Source organism: Gymnoscopelus braueri (assembly GCF_963280865.1).
Source record: "Gymnoscopelus braueri genome assembly, contig: SCAFFOLD_92, whole genome shotgun sequence".
NCBI classification, from domain to species: Eukaryota; Metazoa; Chordata; class Actinopteri; order Myctophiformes; family Myctophidae; genus Gymnoscopelus; species Gymnoscopelus braueri.
In genome coordinates, this window is record NW_027660415.1 from 32,940 (window position 1) to 55,000 (window position 22,061).

At 40.2% G+C, this 22,061-nt stretch overlaps 1 protein-coding gene across 7 annotated transcripts in view; it reads right to left on the reverse strand.

The window, feature by feature from the left end:
- Positions 1–509: 509 nt before the first annotated feature.
- Positions 510–22,061, reverse strand: part of LOC308081579 (NACHT, LRR and PYD domains-containing protein 3-like) — a 176,156-nt gene continuing 154,604 nt past the window's right edge. For 4 of the 7 annotated variants that reach the window (XM_080457941.1, XM_080457942.1, XM_080457943.1 and 1 more), the window contains 8 exons: positions 13,542–13,715; positions 12,155–12,328; positions 10,418–10,591; positions 8,685–8,858; positions 6,951–7,124; positions 3,977–4,150; positions 2,189–2,365; positions 510–829 (listed from right to left, as the gene is read on the reverse strand). In XM_080457941.1, the coding sequence (XP_080314067.1) occupies positions 736–829; positions 2,189–2,365; positions 3,977–4,150; positions 6,951–7,124; positions 8,685–8,858; positions 10,418–10,591; positions 12,155–12,328; positions 13,542–13,715 (1,315 nt within the window). In that variant the 3' untranslated portion in view covers positions 510–735. The remainder of the gene's footprint in view (positions 830–2,188; positions 2,366–3,976; positions 4,151–6,950; positions 7,125–8,684; positions 8,859–10,417; positions 10,592–12,154; positions 12,329–13,541; positions 13,716–22,061) is intronic. The other 3 variants (XM_080457944.1, XM_080457945.1, XM_080457946.1) reach the window with 3 other exon arrangements.

Genomic DNA, 22,061 nt, shown 5'->3' on the forward strand with positions numbered 1-22,061 from the left:
AAACTGTAGGTACAGTGATGAGTTGAAACAGAGAAGAATAGCACACGCTTAATGGAACTCCATTTATATACTTTTATTGATCAACATTTTGACAAGTGGTCTTCATCAGGGTGTGTAGACTGCTGTACAAACACTGACAGTGGTTTTGATGATGAAGGTTTTGAACAGTGGTCTTCATCAGGGTGTGTAGACTGCTGTACAAACACTGACAGTGGTTTTGATGATGAAGGTTTTGAACAGTGGTCTTCATCAGGGTGTGTAGACCCCCCACCCTGACAAGCACTGGGAATTGTAGGAGTTATTTGCCTCTTTCTTGGGTAATATTTGACAATTTGGCCAACGTTTTACCATTTTTTTATGCAGAATGGTCAAAAGTAATTAGTTTGCAGATACACTTACAGTTTACTGTATGTTGATCTGTTTCCCCCCCCACCCCCCACTCCTAAAATGTAAAAAAACATTCGGGGACCCCCCTGGGGGTCCCGACCCACAATTTGAGAACCAGTGAGGAAAACGGCACAAAACATGCCTGTGTGTGTGTGTGCCTGTACACCGCTTGACCTGGTGGTCCCAGCAGGTGGGCTGCAGGCCAAGCAGATCATGGTCCTCGTTGACACCACATTTAACCCTGTGTGTGCTGCTGACTTACTAATGACACACCTGCTACTGTGACTCTCCTCCCACATCAGCTCACATCACAGCTACACAGTTCTCACACTGATGTGGTGGACAGTTTTAGTCCTCATCAGTATATATCTTACAGGATGTGTTGGAGCTGAGAACTGATAACTCCTCTCTGCATTCCTCTGTGAGGTTGTTGTACCGCAACCTGAAACAAATGAATACAAGAGAATGGAGAATAGAAAAGGATTATTTGTATATTCATGAAGAAAACTAAAGCTAAACACATTATTATAGTTATAACATATTAGAACTCAACATCACTATGAACTGATCTGACCACAGAGTCTACCAGGAGTGTGTGTGTGTGTGTGTGTGTGTGTGTGTGTGTGTGTGTGTGTGTGTGTGTGTGTGTGTGTGTGTGTGTGTGTGTGTGTGTGTGTGTGTGTGTGTGTGTCGTGTGTGTGTGTGTGTGTGTGTGTGTGTGTGTGTGTGTGTGTGTGTGTGTGTGTGTGTGTGCTTGGATGTGAGAGAGAGGGAGAGAGAGAGAGAGACAAAGACTGACTGACTGACAGACAGACAGACAGACAGACAGACAGACAGACAGACAGACAGACAGACAGACAGACAGACAGACAGACAGACAGACAGACAGACAGACAGACAGACAGACAGACAGACAGACAGACAGACAGACAGACAGACAGACAGACAGACAGACAGACAGAGCATAGGCGATTTTAGCCTCTGTCAGGAGGGGGGTAAGATTTTGTCATAGGGAGGGGGGGGGGGCTCTTTGTTAGATAAAATATATCCATGAATTCAAGTCTCCATGAGGTGACTATAATCGATAGCAAAACAGTCATTTTGGGGGTGAACTATCCCTTTAAGCCAATAAAACAATTAAACTAGCAGACAGTTGCAAAGTAAGCACGCACGCACGCACACAATCACACAATCACACACACACACACACACACACACACACACACACACACACACACACACACACACACACACACACACACACACACACACACACACACACACACAGTGGTGGAAAGCAACAGAGTATGTACTCAAGTACTGTGCAATTCTGAGGTATTATTTTACTTTACTGGAGTATTTGTAATTGTCAATACTTTTGCTTCTACTCCACTACATCTCAGAAGCAAATATTGTAGTTTTAATTTACTACTATTACTACTACTATAATTATCACATTTTGATGGGGACCCCCTGGAACCCCCTCACTTTGAGAACTCTTGCATTATATAATGTGTCATGGTGGTACCGTGGTGGTCATGGAACAGGAAAAACTACTACATTTTCTGTTTGGTAAACATAGAATAAATACATAAATGAAGTCGGAACAATTTGGAAGGTGAAAATGTATTAGTTTAATTAGTTTGTGTATTTTTGGACTCATATCCATCACGTGATGTCAGTCAATTTGACTGGACCAATCTGCAACATAGATTTACAAGCCAAAGAAAAGACACCAGGGAGAGAGACAGACAGGCTTGAAGAAAAAGACAGGACTTTGACAAACTTGAGGACTACTTACTGGAGATCCACCAGTTTACAATGTGGACTCTTCAGTCCAACACAGAGACGCTTAGCGCCTGCATCGTGCAGCAGCTCGTTACCAGACAGGTTCAGGATGGTCAGACTAGAGGAGCTGGAGCTGAGAACGGAGGCCAGATCGTCACAGCATCTCTCTGTGAGTCCACAGTACCTCAACCTGAATGGAGATGAACACATGAAAATGTTAATCTGTCTTATTAACTGTCTTTGGTCAAGTCCTTTTTTTTGTATAACTCATTTAACCCATTAAGACCTGGGACGTATCTGTGTCATTTTTTGATTTGAGCTAAAAAGCATTATTTTACACTTTGGCCATTCAAAAATAGCACATCTACAAGCTCATAGCGCGGCACCGAGTGCCGCGCTACGAGCTTGTAGATCTGCTATTTTTGAAAAATCGAGAACATTTGTGCAAATCTTTGAATATATTTTTAAAGCGAACATTTGTAACTCAAATCTTTACTTCTGGGGGGGGGGGGGGTCCCTGGATCAAAATATTTTAAGATGGGGGTCCGCGGCTAAATACATATACATTTTGGGGGTCCTTGAAATTAAAACATTTTTTTCGCTTTATGAGCTTGTAGATCTGCCATTACATTTATTTTAATATTTGTATACATTCTGTGTGATGAGTACTTTCACTTTAAAGGGATAGTTCACCCCCAAAAAGACTTTTTTTCCCTTTCGATTACACACCCCATGTAGACTTGAATTCATGGAGATTTTTTGGTTTTTGTTGCATTCCTGAGCCAATAATTTGATGATCGTCGGCGGCTCCGGTAGGAGACTCAAAGTGTCAACTTTGAGTCTCCTATTGGAAACATTAGCATCTTTCTGCCGGTCATCAAATTATTGGCTTAGGAATGTGACAAAAACTAAAAAAATCTCCATGTATTCAATGTTTCATGGGGTGTGTAATTGGTAGAAAATAAGTCATTTTTTGGGTGAACTATCCCTTTAAGTATTTCCACCATGGCATGCATGCACACACACACGCACGCACGCACGCACGCACGCACGCACGCACGCACGCACGCACGCACGCACGCACGCACGCACACACACACACACACACACACACACACACACACACACACACACACACACACACACACACACACACACACACACACACACACACACACACACACACACACACACCTAACTGACCAAAGGCCTGGGAAAATAAGATGTACTTCTTTTAACCACATTAACCCAGGAGTCCATATTTTGGTCACATGAAAATGCTCAATGGCCGCAGACCTCCATCTGAAAATATGTTGTGCCATGGACCCCCATACACCATTTATGTTGTTAAAGTTGCAACATGTTGTGAGCTTGTAGATTTCAAATAGCCGATATAGAGTTAAAGTGGTTGAACAGTTGTTGGTGCTATTATTATCACATTTTGATGCGGACCCCCTTGAACTACCGCAAGGGGTCCCCGGGCCCCACTTTGAAAACTCTTGCATTATATAATGTGTTATGGTGGTACCGTGGTGGTCATGGAACAGGGAAAACTACTACATTTTCAGTTTGGTAAACATAAAATAAATACATAAATGAAGTCGGAACAATTTGGAAGGTGAAAATGTATTAGTTTAATTAGTTTGTGTATTTTTGGACTCATATCCATCACTTGATGTCAGTCAATTTGACTGGACCAATCTGCAACATAGATTTACAAGCCAAAGAAAAGACACCAGGGAGAGAGACAGACAGGCTTGAAGAAAAAGACAGGACTTTGACAAACTTGAGGACTACTTACTGGAGCTCCACCAGTTTACAATGTGGACTCTTCAGTCCAACACAGAGACGCTTAGCGCCTGCATCGTGCAGCTTGTTACCCCGCAGGTACAGGATGGTCAGACTAGAGGAGCTGGAGCTGAGAACGGAGGCCAGATCGTCACAGCATCTCTCTGTGAGTCCACAGAACCCCAACCTGAATGGAGATGAACACATGAAAATGTTAATCTGTCTTATTAACTGTCTTTGGTCAAGTCCTTTTTTTTGTATAACTCATTTAACCCATTAAGACCTGGGACGTATCTGTGTCATTTTTTGATTTGAGCTAAAAAGCATTATTTTACACTTTGGCCATTCAAAAATAGCAGATCTACAAGCTCATAGCGCGGCACCGAGTGCCGCGCTACGAGCTTGTAGATCTGCTATTTTTGAAAAATCGAGAACATTTGTGCAAATCTTTGAATATATTTTTAAAGCGAAAATTTGTAACTCAAATCTTTACTTCTGGGGGGGGGGGGGTCCCTGGATCAAAATATTTTAAGATGGGGGTCCGCGGCTAAATACATATACATTTTGGGGGTCCTTGAAATTAAAACATTTTTTTCGCTTTATGAGCTTGTAGATCTGCCATTACATTTATTTTAATATTTGTATACATTCTGTGTGATGAGTACTTTCACTTTAAAGGGATAGTTCACCCCCAAAATGACTTTTATTCCCTTTCGATTACACACCCCATGTAGACTTGAATTCATGGAGATTTTTTGTTTTTTGTTGCATTCCTGAGCCAATAATTTGATGATCGTCGGCGGCTCCGGTAGGAGAGTCAAAGTGTCAACTTTGAGTCTCCTATTGGAAACATTAGCATCTTTCTGCCGGTCATCAAATTATTGGCTTAGGAATGTGACAAAAAAAAAAAATCCACTAATTCAATGCTTCATGGGGTGTGCATGTAATTGATAGAAAATAAGTCATTTTTTGGGTGAGCTATCCCTTTAAGTATTTCCACCATGGCATGCATGCGCACGCACGCACGCACGCACGCACGCACGCACGCACGCACGCACGCGCACACACACACACACACACACACACACACACACACACACACACACACACACACACACACACACACACACACACACACACACACACACACACACACACACACACACACCTAACTGACCACAGGCCTGGGAAAATAAGATGTTCTTCTTTTAACCACATTAACCCAGGAGTCCATATTTTGGTCACATGAAAATGCTCAATGGCTGCAGACCTCCATCTGAAAATATGTTGTGCCATGGACCCCCATACACCATTTATGTTGTTAAAGTTGCAACATGTTGTGAGCTTGTAGATTTCACATAGCCGATATAGAGTTAAAGTGGTTGAACAGTTGTTGGTGCTATTATTATCACATTTTGATGCGGACCCCCTTGAACTACCGCAAGGGGTCCCCGGACCCCACTTTTGTTTTGCATTATATAATGTGTCATGGTGGTATCGTGGTGGTCATGGAGAGAGAGAGAGAGAGAGAGAGAGAGAGAGAGAGAGAGAGAGAGAGAGAGAGAGAGAGAGAGAGAGAGAGAAAAAGGTGAACAACATACAGAACAGAACAAAGGTACAGAGCATACACTGTAGGCGATGTTAGCCTCTGTCAGGAGGGGGGCAAGATTTTGTCATAGGGAGGGGGAAAATAGCTGATCTACATGCTCACAACGCCTCGCAAAGTGCCTCTTTCTTAGGTAATATTTGACAATTTGGGGGGACCTCTGTGTTAAATTGGCAATGTTTTCATTGGCTATGAAGTATACATGATTAGAACATGCTTAAACATTCAACAATTAAGGTCTAATATTTCTACAAATGCTACAAAACCTGTATATCCAGTCATTTTTGGACATAAACAAGAAGTTGAAGGATAATCAAGTCTGATAATGATGTACCGTGCATGTTCACATCATGTATAGCCTACTTTACCTTAGCCTACTTAAGAACATTTTTCAAATATTAAATTTTTAACATTTTGGACAAAACAGCCAATTTTACATCAAGGTGCCCAGATGTCCCTAGTGCCCACCTATCCTGTATTCTCTGTAAATAGCAGGTGGGCTCACAGATCAACAAATTGTCCAGAGACAACACTATGAATCTACTGTCACCAGTATGGCTAATATAGTGCAAATACATCATCCTATATTATGAACACGCACAGTAGAAAAGTAGGCTACTTAAAGGGATAGTTCACCCCAAAAAAATACTTTTTTTCTATCGATTAGTCAACCATGGAGACTTGAATTCATGGATACTTTTAGTTTTTTGTCGAATTCCTAAGCCAATAATTTGATGACCAGTGGACCGGTAGGCAGCGGTTCCGGTAGGAGACACAAAGGAGACTCTTTGTGTCTCCTACCGGAACCGCTGCCGCCGGTCATCAAATTATTGGCTTAGGAATCTGAGGGGAAAGATATCCATGAATTCAAGTCTCCATGGGGTGACTATAATCAATAGCAAAAAAAGTCATTTTGGGGGTGAACTATCCCTTTAAGCCAATAAAACAATTAAACTAGCAGACAGTTGCAAAGTGAGCAGAACAAGAGAGAGAGAGAGAGAGAGAGAGAGAGAGAGAGACACACACACACACACACACACACACACACACACACAAAGACACAGACAGACAGACAGACAGACAGACAGACAGACAGACAGACAGACGTGATATGGAGAAACTTTGTGGACAAACTACTGCATTTTCTGTTTGACGAACATAAAATAAATATATAAATGAAGTCGGAACAATTTGGAAGGTGAAAATGTATTAGTTTAATCAGTTTGTGTATTTTTGGACTCATATCCATCACGTGATGTCAGTCAATTTGACTGGACCAATCTGCAACATAGATTTACAAGCCAAAGAAAAGACACCAGGGAGAGAGACAGACAGGCTTGAAGAAAAAGACAGGACTGTGACAACCTTGAGGACTACTTACCGGAGATCCACCAGTTTACAATGTGGACTCTTCAGTCCAACACAGAGACGCTTAGCGCCTGCATCGTGCAGCTCGTTACCGTACAGGTGCAGGATGGTCAGACTAGAGGAGCTGGAGCTGAGAACGGAGGCCAGATCGTCACAGCATCTCTCTGTGAGTCCACAGTCCCACAACCTGAATGGAGATGAACACATGAAAATGTTAATCTGTCTTATTAACTGTCTTTGGTCAAGTCCTTTTTTTTGTATAACTCATTTAACCCATTAAGACCTGGGACGTATCTGTGTCATTTTTAGATTTGAGCTAAAAAGCATTATTTTACACTTTGGCCATTCAAAAATAGCAGATCTACAAGCTCATAGCGCGGCACCGAGTGCCGCGCTACGAGCTTGTAGATCTGCTATTTTTGAAAAATCGAGAAAATTTGTGCAAATCTTTGAATATATATTTTAAAGCGAACATTTGTAACTCAAATCTTTACTTCTGGGGGGGTCCCTGGATCAAAATATTTTAAGATGGGGGTCCGCGGCTAAATACATATACATTTTGGGGGTCCTTGAAATTGAAAAGTTTTTTTTCGCTTTATGAGCTTGTAGATCTGCCATTACATTTATTTTAATATTTGTATACATTCTGTGTGATGAGTACTTTCACTTTAAAGGGATAGTTCACCCCCAAAATGACTTTTTTTCCCTTTCGATTACACACCCCATGTAGACTTGAATTCATGGAGATTTTTTGTTTTTTGTTGCATTCCTAAGCCAATAATTTGATGATCGTCGGCGGCTCCGGTAGGAGAGTCAAAGTGTCAACTTTGAGTCTCCTATTGGAAACATTAGCATCTTTCTGCCGGTCATCAAATTATTGGCTTAGGAATGTGACAAAAACTAAAAAAATCTCCATGTATTCAATGTTTCATGGGGTGTGTAATTGGTAGAAAATAAGTCATTTTTTGGGTGAACTATCCCTTTAAGTATTTCCACCATGGCATGCATGCACAGAAACACACACACACACACACACACACACACACACACACACACACACACACACACACACACACACACACACACACACACACACACACACACACACACACACACACACACACACACACACACACACACCTAACTGACCAAAGGCCTGGGAAAATAAGATGTACTTCTTTTAACCACATTAACCCAGGAGTCCATATTTTGGTCACATGAAAATGCTCAATGGCCGCAGACCTCCATCTGAAAATATGTTGTGCCATGGACCCCCATACACCATTTATGTTGTTAAAGTTGCAAGATGTTGTGAGCTTGTAGATTTCAAATAGCCGATATAGAGTTAAAGTGGTTGAACAGTTGTTGGTGCTATTATTATCACATTTTGATGTGGACCCCCTTGAACTACCGCAAGGGGTCCCCGGCCCCCACTTTGAAAACTCTTGCATTATATAATGTGTCATGGTGGTACCGTGGTGGTCTTGGAACAGCAAAAACCACTACATTTTCTGTTTGGTAAACATAGAATAAATACATAAATGAAGTCGGAACAATTTGGAAGGTGAAAATGTATTAGTTTAATTAGTTTGTGTATTTTTGGACTCATATCCATCACGTGATGTCAGTCAATTTGACTGGACCAATCTGCAACATAGATTTACAAGCCAAAGAAAAGACACCAGGGAGAGAGACAGACAGGCTTGAAGAAAAAGACAGGACTGTGACAACCTTGAGGACTACTTACTGGAGATCCACCAGTTTACAATGTGGACTCTTCAGTCCAACACAGAGACGCTTAGCGCCTGCATCGTGCAGCTCGTTACGGTCCAGGTGCAGGATGGTCAGACTAGAGGAGCTGGAGCTGAGAATGGAGGCCAGATCGTCACAGCATCTCTCTGTGAGTCCACAGCTCCACAACCTGAATGGAGATGAACACATGAAAATGTTAATCTGTCTTATTAACTGTCTTTGGTCAAGTCCTTTTTTTTGTATAACTCATTTAACCCATTAAGACCTGGGACGTATCTGTGTCATTTTTTGATTTGAGCTAAAAAGCATTATTTTACACTTTGGCCATTCAAAAATAGCAGATCTACAAGCTCATAGCGCGGCACCGAGTGCCGCGCTACGAGCTTGTAGATCTGCTATTTTTGAAAAATCGAGAACATTTGTGCAAATCTTTGAATATATTTTTAAAGCGAACATTTGTAACTCAAATCTTTACTTCTGGGGGGGGGGGGGTCCCTGGATCAAAATATTTTAAGATGGGGGTCCGCGGCTAAATACATATACATTTTGGGGGTCCTTGAAATTAAAACATTTTTTTCGCTTTATGAGCTTGTAGATCTGCCATTACATTTATTTTTATATTTGTATACATTCTGTGTGATGAGTACTTTCACTTTAAAGGGATAGTTCACCCCCAAAATGACTTTTTTTCCCTTTCGATTACACACCCCATGTAGACTTGAATTCATGGAGATTTTTTGGTTTTTGTTGCATTCCTAAGCCAATAATTTGATGATCGTCGGCGGCTCCGGTAGGAGACTCAAAGTGTCAACTTTGAGTCTCCTATTGGAAACATTAGCATCTTTCTGCCGGTCATCAAATTATTGGCTTAGGAATGTGACAAAAACTAAAAAAATCTCCATGTATTCAATGTTTCATGGGGTGTGTAATTGGTGGAAAATAAGTCATTTTTTGGGTGAACTATCCCTTTAAGTATTTCCACCATGGCATGCATGCACAGAAACACACACACACACACACACACACACACACACACACACACACACACACACACACACACACACACACACACACACACACACACACACACACACACACACACACACACACACACACACACTTAACTGACCAAAGGCCTGGGAAAATAAGATGTTCTTCTTTTAACCACATTAACCCAGGAGTCCATATTTTGGTCACATGAAAATGCTCAATCGCCGCAGACCTCCATCTGAAAATATGTTGTGCCATGGACCCCCATACACCATTTATGTTGTTAAAGTTGCAACATGTTGTGAGCTTGTAGATTTCAAATAGCCGATATAGAGTTAAAGTGGTTGAACAGTTGTTGGTGCTATTATTATCACATTTTGATGCGGACCCCCTGGAACTACCTCAAGGGGTCCCCGGACCCCACTTTGAAAACTCTTGCATTATATAATGTGTCATGGTGGTACCGTGGTGGTCATGGAACAGGAACAAATACTACATTTTCAGTTTGGTAAACATAAAATAAATACATAAATGAAGTCGGAACAATTTGGAAGGTGAAAATGTATTAGTTTAATTAGTTTGTGTATTTTTGGACTCATTATCCATCACGTGATGTCAGTCAATTTGACTGGACCAATCTGCAACATAGATTTACAAGCCAAAGAAAAGACACCAGGGAGAGAGACAGACAGGCTTGAAGAAAAAGACAGGACTTTGACAAACTTGAGGACTACTGACCAAAGCTCCACCAGTTTACAATGTGGACTCTTCAGTCCAACACAGAGACGCTTAGCGCCTGCATCGTGCAGCTCGTTTCCAGACAGGTGCAGGATGGTCAGACTAGAGGAGCTGGAGCTGAGAACGGAGGCCAGATCGTCACAGCATCTCTCTGTGAGTCCACAGAGCCCCAACCTGAATGGAGATGAACACATGAAAATGTTAATCTGTCTTATTAACTGTCTTTGGTCAAGTCCTTTTTTTAATAACACATTTAACACATTTAAGACCTGGGACGCTTCTTGTCATTTTTAGATTTGAGCTAAAAAGCATTATTTTACACTTTGGCTATTCAAAAATAGCAGATCTACAAGCTCGTGGCGCGGCACCGAGTGCCGCGCCACGAGCTTGTAGATCTGCTATTTTTGAAAAATCAAGGAAATTTGTGCAAATCTTTGAATATATTTTTAAAGCGAACATTTGTAACTCAAATCTTTGCTTCTGGGGGGGTCCCTGGAACAAAATATTTTAAGATGGGGGTCTGCGGCTAAATACATATACATTTTGGGGGTCCTTGAAATTAAAAAGTTTTTTTCGCTTTATGAGATTGTACTGTAGATCTGCCATTACATTTATTTTAATATTTGTATACTTTCTGTGTGATGAGTACTTTCACTTTAAAGGGATAGTTCACCCCCAAAATGACTTTTTTTCCCTTTCGATTACACACCCCATGTAGACTTGAATTCATGGAGATTGTTTGGTTTTTTGTTGCATTCCTAAGCCAATAATTTGATGATCGCCGGCGGCTCCGGTAGGAGCCGCATTAATTGGAAACATTAGCATCTTTCCGCCGGTCATCAAATTATTGGCTTAGGAATGTGACAAAAACAAAAAAAATCTCCATGAATTCAATGCTTCATGGGGTGTGCATGTAATTGATAGAAAATAAGTAACTTTTTGGGTGAACTATCCCTTTAAGTATTTCCACCATGGCATGCATGTACAGAAATACACAAACACACACACACACACACACACACACACACACACACACACACACACACACACACACACACACACACACACACACACACACACACACACACACACACACACACACACACACACACACACACACACACACACACCTAACTGACCAAAGGCCTGGGAAAATAAGATGTACTTATTTTAACCACATTAACCCAGGAGTCCATATTTTGGTCACATGAAAATGCTCAATGGCCGCAGACCTCCATCTGAAAATATGTTGTGCCATGGACCCCCATACACGATTTATGTTGTTAAAGTTGCAACATGTTGTGAGCTTGTAGTTTTCAAATAGCCGATATAGAGTTAAAGTGGTTGAACAGTTGTTGGTGCTATTATTATCACATTTTGATGCGGACCCCCTTGAACTACCGCAAGGGGTCCCCGGCCCCCACTTTGAAAACTCTTGCATTATATAATGTGTCATGGTGGTACCGTGGTGGTCATGGAACAGGACAAACTACTACATTTTCTGTTTGGTAAACATAAAATAAATACATAAATGTAGTCGGAACAATTTGGAAGGTGAAAATGTATTAGTTTCATTAGTTTGTGTATTTTTGGACTCATATCCATCACGTGATGTCAGTCAATTTGACTGGACCAATCTGCAACATAGATTTACAAGCCAAAGAAAAGACACCAGGGAGAGAGACAGACAGGCTTGAAGAAAAAGACAGGACTTTGACAAACTTCAGGACTACTTACTGGAGATCCACCAGTTTACAATGTGGACTCTTCAGTCCAACACAGAGACGCTTAGCGCCTGCATCGTGCAGCGCGTTACTCAACAGGGACAGGATGGTCAGACTAGAGGAGTTGGAGCTGAGAACGGAGGCCAGATCGTCACAGCATCTCTCTGTGAGTCCACATTTCCACAACCTGAATGGAGATAAACACATGAAAATGTTAATCTGTCTTATTAACTGTCTTTGGTCAAGTCCTTTTTTTGTATAACTCATTTAACCCATTAAGACCTGGGACGTATCTGTGTCATTTTTAGATTTGAGCTAAAAAGCATTATTTTACACTTTGGCCATTCAAAAACAGCAGATCTACAAGCTCATAGCGCGGCACCGAGTGCCGCGCTACGAGCTTGTAGATCTGCTATTTTTGAAAAATCGAGAACATTTGTGCAAATCTTTGAATATATTTTTAAAGCGAACATTTGTAACTCAAATCTTTACTTCTGGGGGGGGGGGGGTCCCTGGATCAAAATATTTTAAGATGGGGGTCCGCGGCTAAATACATATACATTTTGGGGGTCCTTGAAATTAAAACATTTTTTTCGCTTTATGAGCTTGTAGATCTGCCATTACATTTATTTTAATATTTGTATACATTCTGTGTGATGAGTACTTTCACTTTAAAGGGATAGTTCACCCCCAAAATGACTTTTTTTCCCTTTCGATTACACACCCCATGTAGACTTGAATTCATGGAGATTTTTTGGTTTTTGTTGCATTCCTGAGCCAATAATTTGATGATCGGCGGCGGCTCCGGTAGGAGACTCAAAGATGTTCTTCTTTTAACCACATTAACCCAGGAGTCCATATTTTGGTCACATGAAAATGCTCAATGGCCGCAGACCTCCATCTGAAAATATGTTGTGCCATGGACCCCCATACACCATTTATGTTGTTAAAGTTTCAACATGTTGTGAGCTTGTAGATTTCAAATAGCCGATATAGAGTTAAAGTGGTTGAACAGTTGTTGGTGCTATTATTATCACATTTTGATGCAGACCCCCTTGAACTACCGCAAGGGGTCCCCGGCCCCCACTTTGAAAACTCTTGCATTATATAATGTGTTATGGTGGTACCGTGGTGGTCATGGAACAGGAAAAACTACTACATTTTCAGTTTGGTAAACATAAAATAAATACATAAATGAAGTCGGAACAATTTGGAAGGTGAAAATGTATTAGTTTAATTAGTTTGTGTATTTTTGGACTCATGTCCATCGCGTGATGTCAGTCAATTTGACTGGACCAATCTGCAACATAGATTTACAAGCCAAAGAAAAGACACCAGGGAGAGAGACAGACAGGCTTGAAGAAAAAGACAGGACTTTGACAAACTTCAGGACTACTTACTGGAGATCCACCAGTTTACAATGTGGACTCTTCAGTCCAACACAGAGACGCTTAGCGCCTGCATCGTGCAGCTCGTTACGGTCCAGGTGCAGGATGGTCAGACTAGAGGAGTTGGAGCTGAGAACGGAGGCCAGATCGTCACAGCATCTCTCTGTGAGTCCACAGCCCACCAACCTGAATGGAGATGAACACATGAAAATGTTATTCTGTCTTATTAACTGTCTTTGGTCAAGTCCTTTTTTTTGTATAACTCATTTAACCCATTAAGACCTGGGACGTATCTGTGTCATTTTTTGATTTGAGCTAAAAAGCATTATTTTACACTTTGGCCATTCAAAAATAGCAGATCTACAAGCTCATAGCGCGGCACCGAGTGCCGCGCTACGAGCTTGTAGATCTGCTATTTTTGAAAAATCGAGAACATTTGTGCAAATCTTTGAATATATTTTTAAAGCGAACATTTGTAACTCAAATCTTTGCTTCTGGGGGGGTCCCTGGAACAAAATATTTTGAGATGGGCGTCCGCGGCTAAATACATATACTATATAGAAGGTCTACACACTGTAACAATAGTAAAATGTGTGCAGTGATGCTGTAAATAATATCACTGATGTAGTGGATGATAGTCAGTCAAGTCATTGAGATTGAAACATTGAGATTTCCCTCTAAAATATGATGCAGTTTATCTCTTTCCAAGCTTTGCTGTTGTAGGTGTTGAGAGTGGCATATCAAACAATCTCCAAAGTCCTCGGTATACTAACGTAGTGAGCGTAAGAGTCAGATCACCTGGCTCAAGGGCCATTTTTCTAACAGTGAATAATTAAGTCCTTTTCCATTGCAGGAAGGGACATTGAGTGGAAAATGTGAAAGTTGAATTAATAATACATTGCCTAAAATAAAAAAGGTATTTGTATTTGAGGTGACAGAGCACCTTCTAGATTTCCCGGAGCGCAGCAGGCAGGTTAGTCGTCAACATGTATCGTTGCTTGGTTGATGTAAAATATTGACAGATGTTCAAATCTGTCCCAAATCATCATCTGTTTGTTGTGATGGGCCATAATACTAATAGTACAACAACTAAGGCTAGTATTAATAATATGTATGAAAACAATAATTGATACAGTAGCAAAAACATAATAATGTAATAATATGTATATAGGCTGCACATAAACCAAGGTCTTGCTGTAATTTTGTTGCATTTATAATGACCATGAAGTGTTTTTTGTTTAATATATTAAAGGGATATTTCACTTTCAAAAAAACTTTTGGTCATTTTATCGTCTACTCAGGCTTTTTTTTAGCCCCCCAGACCGTTTTTAAGTTGCTTGATTCAGTATTTAGATATTTGATATTCATTTTATCAGACACGCCCCCTTCCTATACAAACCCATTGTAACTTCAAACTCCATTTTTTACATGTTAGATTCATCAACATGGGGGCCGTGTTTTTTTGATTGCTTTTTTCAATTATTATTATTTTTTTTGGAAAATGAAAAACATTAAATACAATAAAACAAAATCATTAAAATAAATGAAAAAAGTAATCGAAAAAACACGGCCCCCTCACGTATTAGGAGGGCAGGGTGAGTCACCAGAACCAAGGACGGGTGTTTTTGATGAATCTAACAGGTTAAAAATGGAGTTTGAAGTTATAATGGGTTAGTATAGGAAGGGGGCGTGTCTGATAAAATGATTATCAAATATCTAAATACTAAATCAAGCAACTTAAAAACGGTCTGGGGGGCTCACAAAAGCCTGAGTAGACGATAAAATGACCAAAGTTTTTTAGAAAGTGAAATATCCCTTTAAGTCAAAACAATCATCTATAACCCAAACAGATAACAGAACTACATTAAAGCAAGTAAAAATGTATACAATTACTGAAGGGCTTTAGAATGATTTTGACTGTTCTAATGTGTTGATATTGACATGACTACTAACTCAGCCTTTTTGCAGTTCCTCAAAGCTGGGATCAGTCTCCGACGCCCCTCCAAGGATGTGTTGAATGTGCTCAGCTTCAACTCATCCAGAACCTCCTCTGACATCTGCAGCATGTAGGCCAGAGCTGAACACTGGATCTCAGAGAGTTTCTCCCCGCTCTTGTTCTCTGACTTCAGGTATTTTTGGATGTGCTGATGTACTGACTGGTCCTTCATCTCCATCAGACAGTGGAAGATGTTGATACATCTGTCAGGAGAGGCTTCAGTGTTCATCTCCTTCAGGTTCTGGATGACTTTCTGGACGCTCTCTGGACTTTTCTCTGTCTGACCCAGCAGGCCTTTCAACAGACGCTGATTGGACTCCAGTGAGAGGCCATGAAGAAAACGCACAAAGAGGTCAAGGTGGCCGTTTTCACTCTTTAGGGCTTTGCGCATGGTATATTTCAGGAAGTCATCCAGGGTCCGGACCTTTCTTAATTTCAGGGATATCTTCCAGTGAGCCAGGAATGTTTCTAAAACCTTCATCTTCCTCTCTCTGAAACAGTGGAACAGGTAAACTGCAGCCAGAAACTCCTGAATGCTCAGATGAACAAAGCAGTAGACGGGTTCTTCCTTGAAGCAATCACTGTCTTTTTTGAAGATCTCTGTGCACAAGGCTGAGTACTGTGGGGCTTCTTTAACACCAAGACCACATTTTTCCAGGTCTGTTTGGTAGAAGATGAGGTTTCCTGTCTCCAGATGTTCAAATGCTAGTCTGGCCAGCTTCAGAAGAACAGTTATATCAGCCTCTGTCTCGTACTTCTCCCCATCCCTCCTTGTCTGAACCGACAGGAAGCGGCAGTACATCTCAGTCGGGGTATTGGGCATCTCTCCTGTCTCGTCTGTCTTCAAAATGTTCTGCAGAACTGTGGCAGTGATCGAACAGAAGACTGGGATTTCACACATGATGTGTATGCTCTTTGATGCAGTGATGTGTGAGATGATTATCTTAGCCTGGTTCTCATCACTGAATCTCTTCATGATGTACTCCTTCTTCTTGTCATCACTGAACCCTTGCACTTCTGTCACTATGTCAACAAAGCAAGAAGGGATCTGTTTGGCCGCTGCAGGGCGAGTGGTTATCCAGATTTGAGCACAGCGTAGCAGTTTCCCTTCCATCAGGTTTACCAGTAAGACTTCCAGTGTGGTGGAAAGGGAGAAGTCATCAGAGCAGGCATGATTCATCTTGAAGTGTAATTTTAGCTTGCTCTCATCAAGACCATCAAATACAAACAGAAGTTTGAAGGGACTATCGTCATAATCTGTGATTCCTGACTCCTGCAGCTTTGTGAAGATATAATTGAGAGCCTCTTCCGGGATGAATTTGGTTGTGTAGATGCATTCGTGAATTAGTTGCGACAATCTAAACTTTTTTCCCTGCAGCAAATTTAGATGGCGGAATTGGAACACGAATGTGAGATGGGGAAGTTTGTTTTCTTTCTTTGCCCAGTCAGAAACAAACTTGTGAACGAGAAAGGATTTGCCAACTCCTGCGATACCAATTGTCATCACTGTTCTGATGTTTTGTCCAGAAGGTGATTTAAAGATTTCACTGAGTTGGATCTCCTGCCCTGCTTTCTTCATCTCCATCTGTGTGACCTCATGCTCACTGCTGACCTCTGTGTTCTCCACTTTTATGACCCTGACATATGTGTAGCATTCTTTGAAAAGCTTCTTATCCTCCATTTGGAATGTCCCTTCAGGTACAGACGTAAATGGTTTGACAACTAACTTTTTTAGGCCGTTTTGGTAGAAGGAAACACGCTGTTTTACATGTTTTTGTGTGTCCACGAGCAAATCTGTAAGGAACAAAGTAATTCCTTTAGATATTGATAGAAAGTATTACATATATGTGTGTTTTCTTAACTTTATAAATACAAATACATTATAACACTTGAAAACAAGTGTAGAACCTCTAATTTGATCACTACATTATGACAATACAATACAATATAGGCCTGATCTGCTTTGTTACTTTAATTGTAAAATTAAAGTAACAAAGTAAAGGTGATACAGAAAACATTCAGCCACTGTAACACTACACATAACAAAAACCTCTGTTGCATAAGGTTCCTTATGTCCCTTAGTTATAGCTATAACGCACTCACTCATGCAATTTTTTACCAATGTAATGCAGCTCCTACTTCCAAGCAACAGAAGCACATGGATAATGACGACCACCAGCTTACAGTAAACAAACAATACATTCTGACCGGACAAAATTATGAAGTATTTCACAATCATGTGAAATTCTCAAACTATGTTTTTGGGAAAAATAATTATGCTTACTCTGCACACTAACTGTATACACTTGCCTGATTAGCCCTAATCTCCTATTAAATAAATACATGAATGATTACCTTTCTGTGGAGGCTGGGAGGATGCTGTGAGGAGACTGCTACCTGAAGACTCTCCAACATCACTGACATCTGCTAGGAGTGAGAGAGAGAGAGAGAGAGAGAGAGAGAGAGAGAGAGAGAGAGAGAGAGAGAGAGAGAGAGAGAGAGAGAGAGAGAGAAAGATAGGGGTTATCATTAATTAAACCAACACTAGACATCAGTGATGAACTGGCAGTACTTGATTGCATGGTTACCAGTAGCGAGAAAAACGATTGTCCCAGCCAGACATAGACACACGAAGACAAACCACAAATGCACAGGCACACACATGCACGCACGCACGCACACACACACACACACACACACACACACACACACACACACACACACACACACACACACACACACACACACACACACACACACACACACACACACACACACACACACACTCACACTAACACACAGCGATACGATACACATTACGATGCATGATTGACAATACGATACAAGGACGCTATTGCCGCATTTAGAGCGATATAATACGATTAAAGTAATACTAGGTAACGTTTTCAACAAAACTAAAGTTAAATTGTATATCTTTTGCGAGTGGCAAAAGTTTCACAACACCCACTCCGTGAATTTCACCCCCGGAAGCCTTTTATTTATATATTTTCTATTGAAAGTGGACTGGGGGGACTTTCCCGGGGAAATGACGTTCCTGGCCAACGTCATGACGTCGTGGCCGACGTCCCCAGGAACTACCGCAACGGTTTCCTGTTTGGCCAGGAACTACCGCGCTATAACAAAAAGGAACCTCACGCTGATGTTAAGATAATGTAGGATTGGAAGATCGAAAAAGAACAGAAAAAGAAAGCACAGCTCATGGTAACTAATGCTCCACTGGCTAAGAGAAACGATCCGTAGATAGTATAAAACAATTAAAAGATCGCTTTTTGAAACGCTTCCGGCTTCCGGTGAAAACGAATGGAATTCTGGGTAATCGAGGATTACGGAAATTGTATGCAGTGACGGTAGTGACCAGCAGAGGTTGCTAAAAATCGTTATTTGGGATTCTGCATTGTATAACTTTAAGTGAGTTATTTAGCCAAAACTTGTGGTAAATATCTGGATAAAGCAAGTGGTACATTTTTTCATTTGGTAAAATGTGTTCTAACCCTGGGGTTGGTTAATGTCTGTACTGTTTATGATCTCATCAAGAGGTCACTGATTTATTGTCATTTATAGGCAACGCTGAGTAGATCTACAAGATAATATGTTGCTTCACGATGTGTTCTTAATTTGTAGATATGTTCTTTTAGGGCAACACCCTACGTGAACATTTAAACATAATAGGAATAACTCTTAATATGTGTTGATACAATCAATGATTTGCATTGCTAAGCTCTTTTAGATTGATGCAAGTCACACTAGAAGTAACAGTTGCTGTTTACTTAGCAGTGTAGTTGGATCGTTCAATTTAAAATTGATGCATCGATGCAAGATAAATTTAAATCCATTCCTTTCCATCTTGTTAAAGCTGTGAATAAAGACTGTATTACAATTCTCCATCATGCTAAAGATGCAAATAGATTGTCTTACTCCCTCCCATCCTGTCAAAGATTTTAATAAAAGTGCTTATACTTCTATCTAGAGCAGTGGTTCTCAACCTGTGGTTCAGGACCACCAGGGAGGTCCCCACATGATTTGGGGGGGGGGGGTCCCTACATGTAGAGATCCCCCCAAAATGTCATGTATGACCGCAAAGTAACAATTTAATTTACTGTACAGACCTTAAAGACCATTACTGCATCAAAAGTAATCAACAAACTGTACTATAAAAACTGGTCAAACATTGGCCAAATTGTCAAATATTATAAGAAATATATTTTTTTGAAAATAGCTGATAAGCTGCTAAGCGTGGCAAGGCGTTGTGAGCTTGTAAATCGGCAATTTTCACAATATTTATCTATGGAATCGAGTATTTTGATTAGTTTTCTTTCATGACAATACATCGTATTAAATGTTTGTTACAGTATATGTACATTTACATTATAATGTTATAATGTACAGTAGGCTATGTTGTTTAGAACTATTGATATGATGGATTATAGATGTGTAATGCAAAGATAGGAGCTGAAGAGGGCTGTCTTGGCTGAAACAAGTCGACCCTATGATACTTATAATGTTGTTGCGTGTGCTGGCCCTTGTTCTTTTAAACTAAAGTGACAACTACTGTAGAGGGAAAAAAGCATGTTTTAGAACAAAACAACACTGCCTCATCAAAGTTGGTATGGTGAATTTATACATTATCAGATACTTGAATGTGTCCTTATATTATCATCACTTTACCCAAATACAGCCCAAGTGGAGTTAGGAGGTTTTTCAACCTTTATTTTTTTCCACTGACTTTGCCATTCTAATCAATAATGGACAAAACAACTATCTCCACAAGTTGGAGTTGGGTGGTTTGTCTGACAGTTTGAGGATCCAATGGAGTTAGGAGGTTTAGTCAGAGGCGCTTTTTAATACTTTTAATTGGTTCAATATTTGTAAAACCCACACACAGACGTAAAGGGTGTTCAATAGCACTGTCTTTTTGTTTTGTTTTAAGTAAACAAAATTGAGATTGCTGGTTTCCGCCCAACAGTGACAACCACCCAAATTGTATATGTTATGTTATGTTATGTTGTATTAACATACTCTAACATAAAGATTGGGCTAACTAATATTGTAATCACTAAAAAAGTTACAACATTTTTTCATTCGGTAAAATGTGTTCTAACCCTGGGGTTGGTTAATGTCTGTACTGTTTATGATCTCATCAAGAGGTCACTGATTTATTGTCATTTCTAGGCAACGCTGAGCAGATCTACAAGATAATATGTTGCTTCACGATGTGTTCTTAATTTGTAGATATGTTCTTTTAGGGCAACACCCTACGTGAACATTTAAACATAATAGGCACACCTCTTAGTATGTGTTGATAAAATCAATGATTTGCATTGCTAAGCTCTTTTAAATTGATGCAAGTCACACTAGAAGTAGCAGTTGCTGTTTACTTAGCAGTGTAGTTGTATCGTTCAATTTAAAATTAATGCATCGATGCTAGATCAATTGTTTCCATCTATTCAATTTAAATCTATTCCTTTCCATCTTGTTAAAGCTGTGAATAAAGACTGTATTACAATTCTCCATCATGCTAAAGATGCAAATAGATTGTCTTACTCCCTCCCATCCTGTCAAAGATTTGAATAAACGTGCTTATACTTCTATCTAGAGCAGTGGTTCTCAACCTGTGGGTCGGGATCACCAGGGAGGTCCCAACATGATTTTGGGGGGATCCCTACATGACAGTAAAGTAACAATTTAAGGACTCTTAAGACCTGCTTAATACCTTTAAAAAAATATGAAATGAAAAAAGACCATTACTGCATCAAAAGTAATCAACATGTTATGTTGTATTAACATACTCTACCATAAAGATTGGGCTAACTAACATTGTAATCACTAAAAAAGTTACAACTTTAGATGCAATTCATTACTAGGAATGTGAAATCAAGTGACACCATATATATGAACTGGGGGGTCCCCAGTTCATATATAATTATTTGAGGGGGGGTCCAAAGTTAAAATTAATTTGGGGGGTTGCAGCCTGAAAAAGTTGAGAACCACTGATCTAGAGTATTTGCAGTTAAACAAATCAATCAATGTATAAGATCATTCTCATCAGTAAAATATCTCTGCCCAGATTCTTTCATAACTCACCAGAGGCTTGATTGCTAGCTGAGTCTTCTGATGGAAGTACAGGTCCTGCATAAGGAGAAGAGGATTATGTCAAAGTTGTCTCTTTGAGTTGACATGACATTCATTCAATGTGATTTGTGTATGGCGATAATGACATTCATATCTTTCCAGTAAAAATACCACATTCTTTTGGTAACAAATGCATGTTGGCCCCTGGAGCAGTTGACCAGACCATATTGAAACATGACTTCAGAATGAGGTATTTTGATTAGTTTTCTTTCATGACAATACATCGTATTAAATGTTTGTTATATGTACATTTACATTATAATGTACAGTAGGCTATGTTGTTTAGAAATATTGATATGATGGATTATAGATGTGTCTAGTAGGAGCTGAAAAAGGCTGTCTTGGCTGAAACAAGTCGACCCTATGATACTTATAATGTTGTTGCG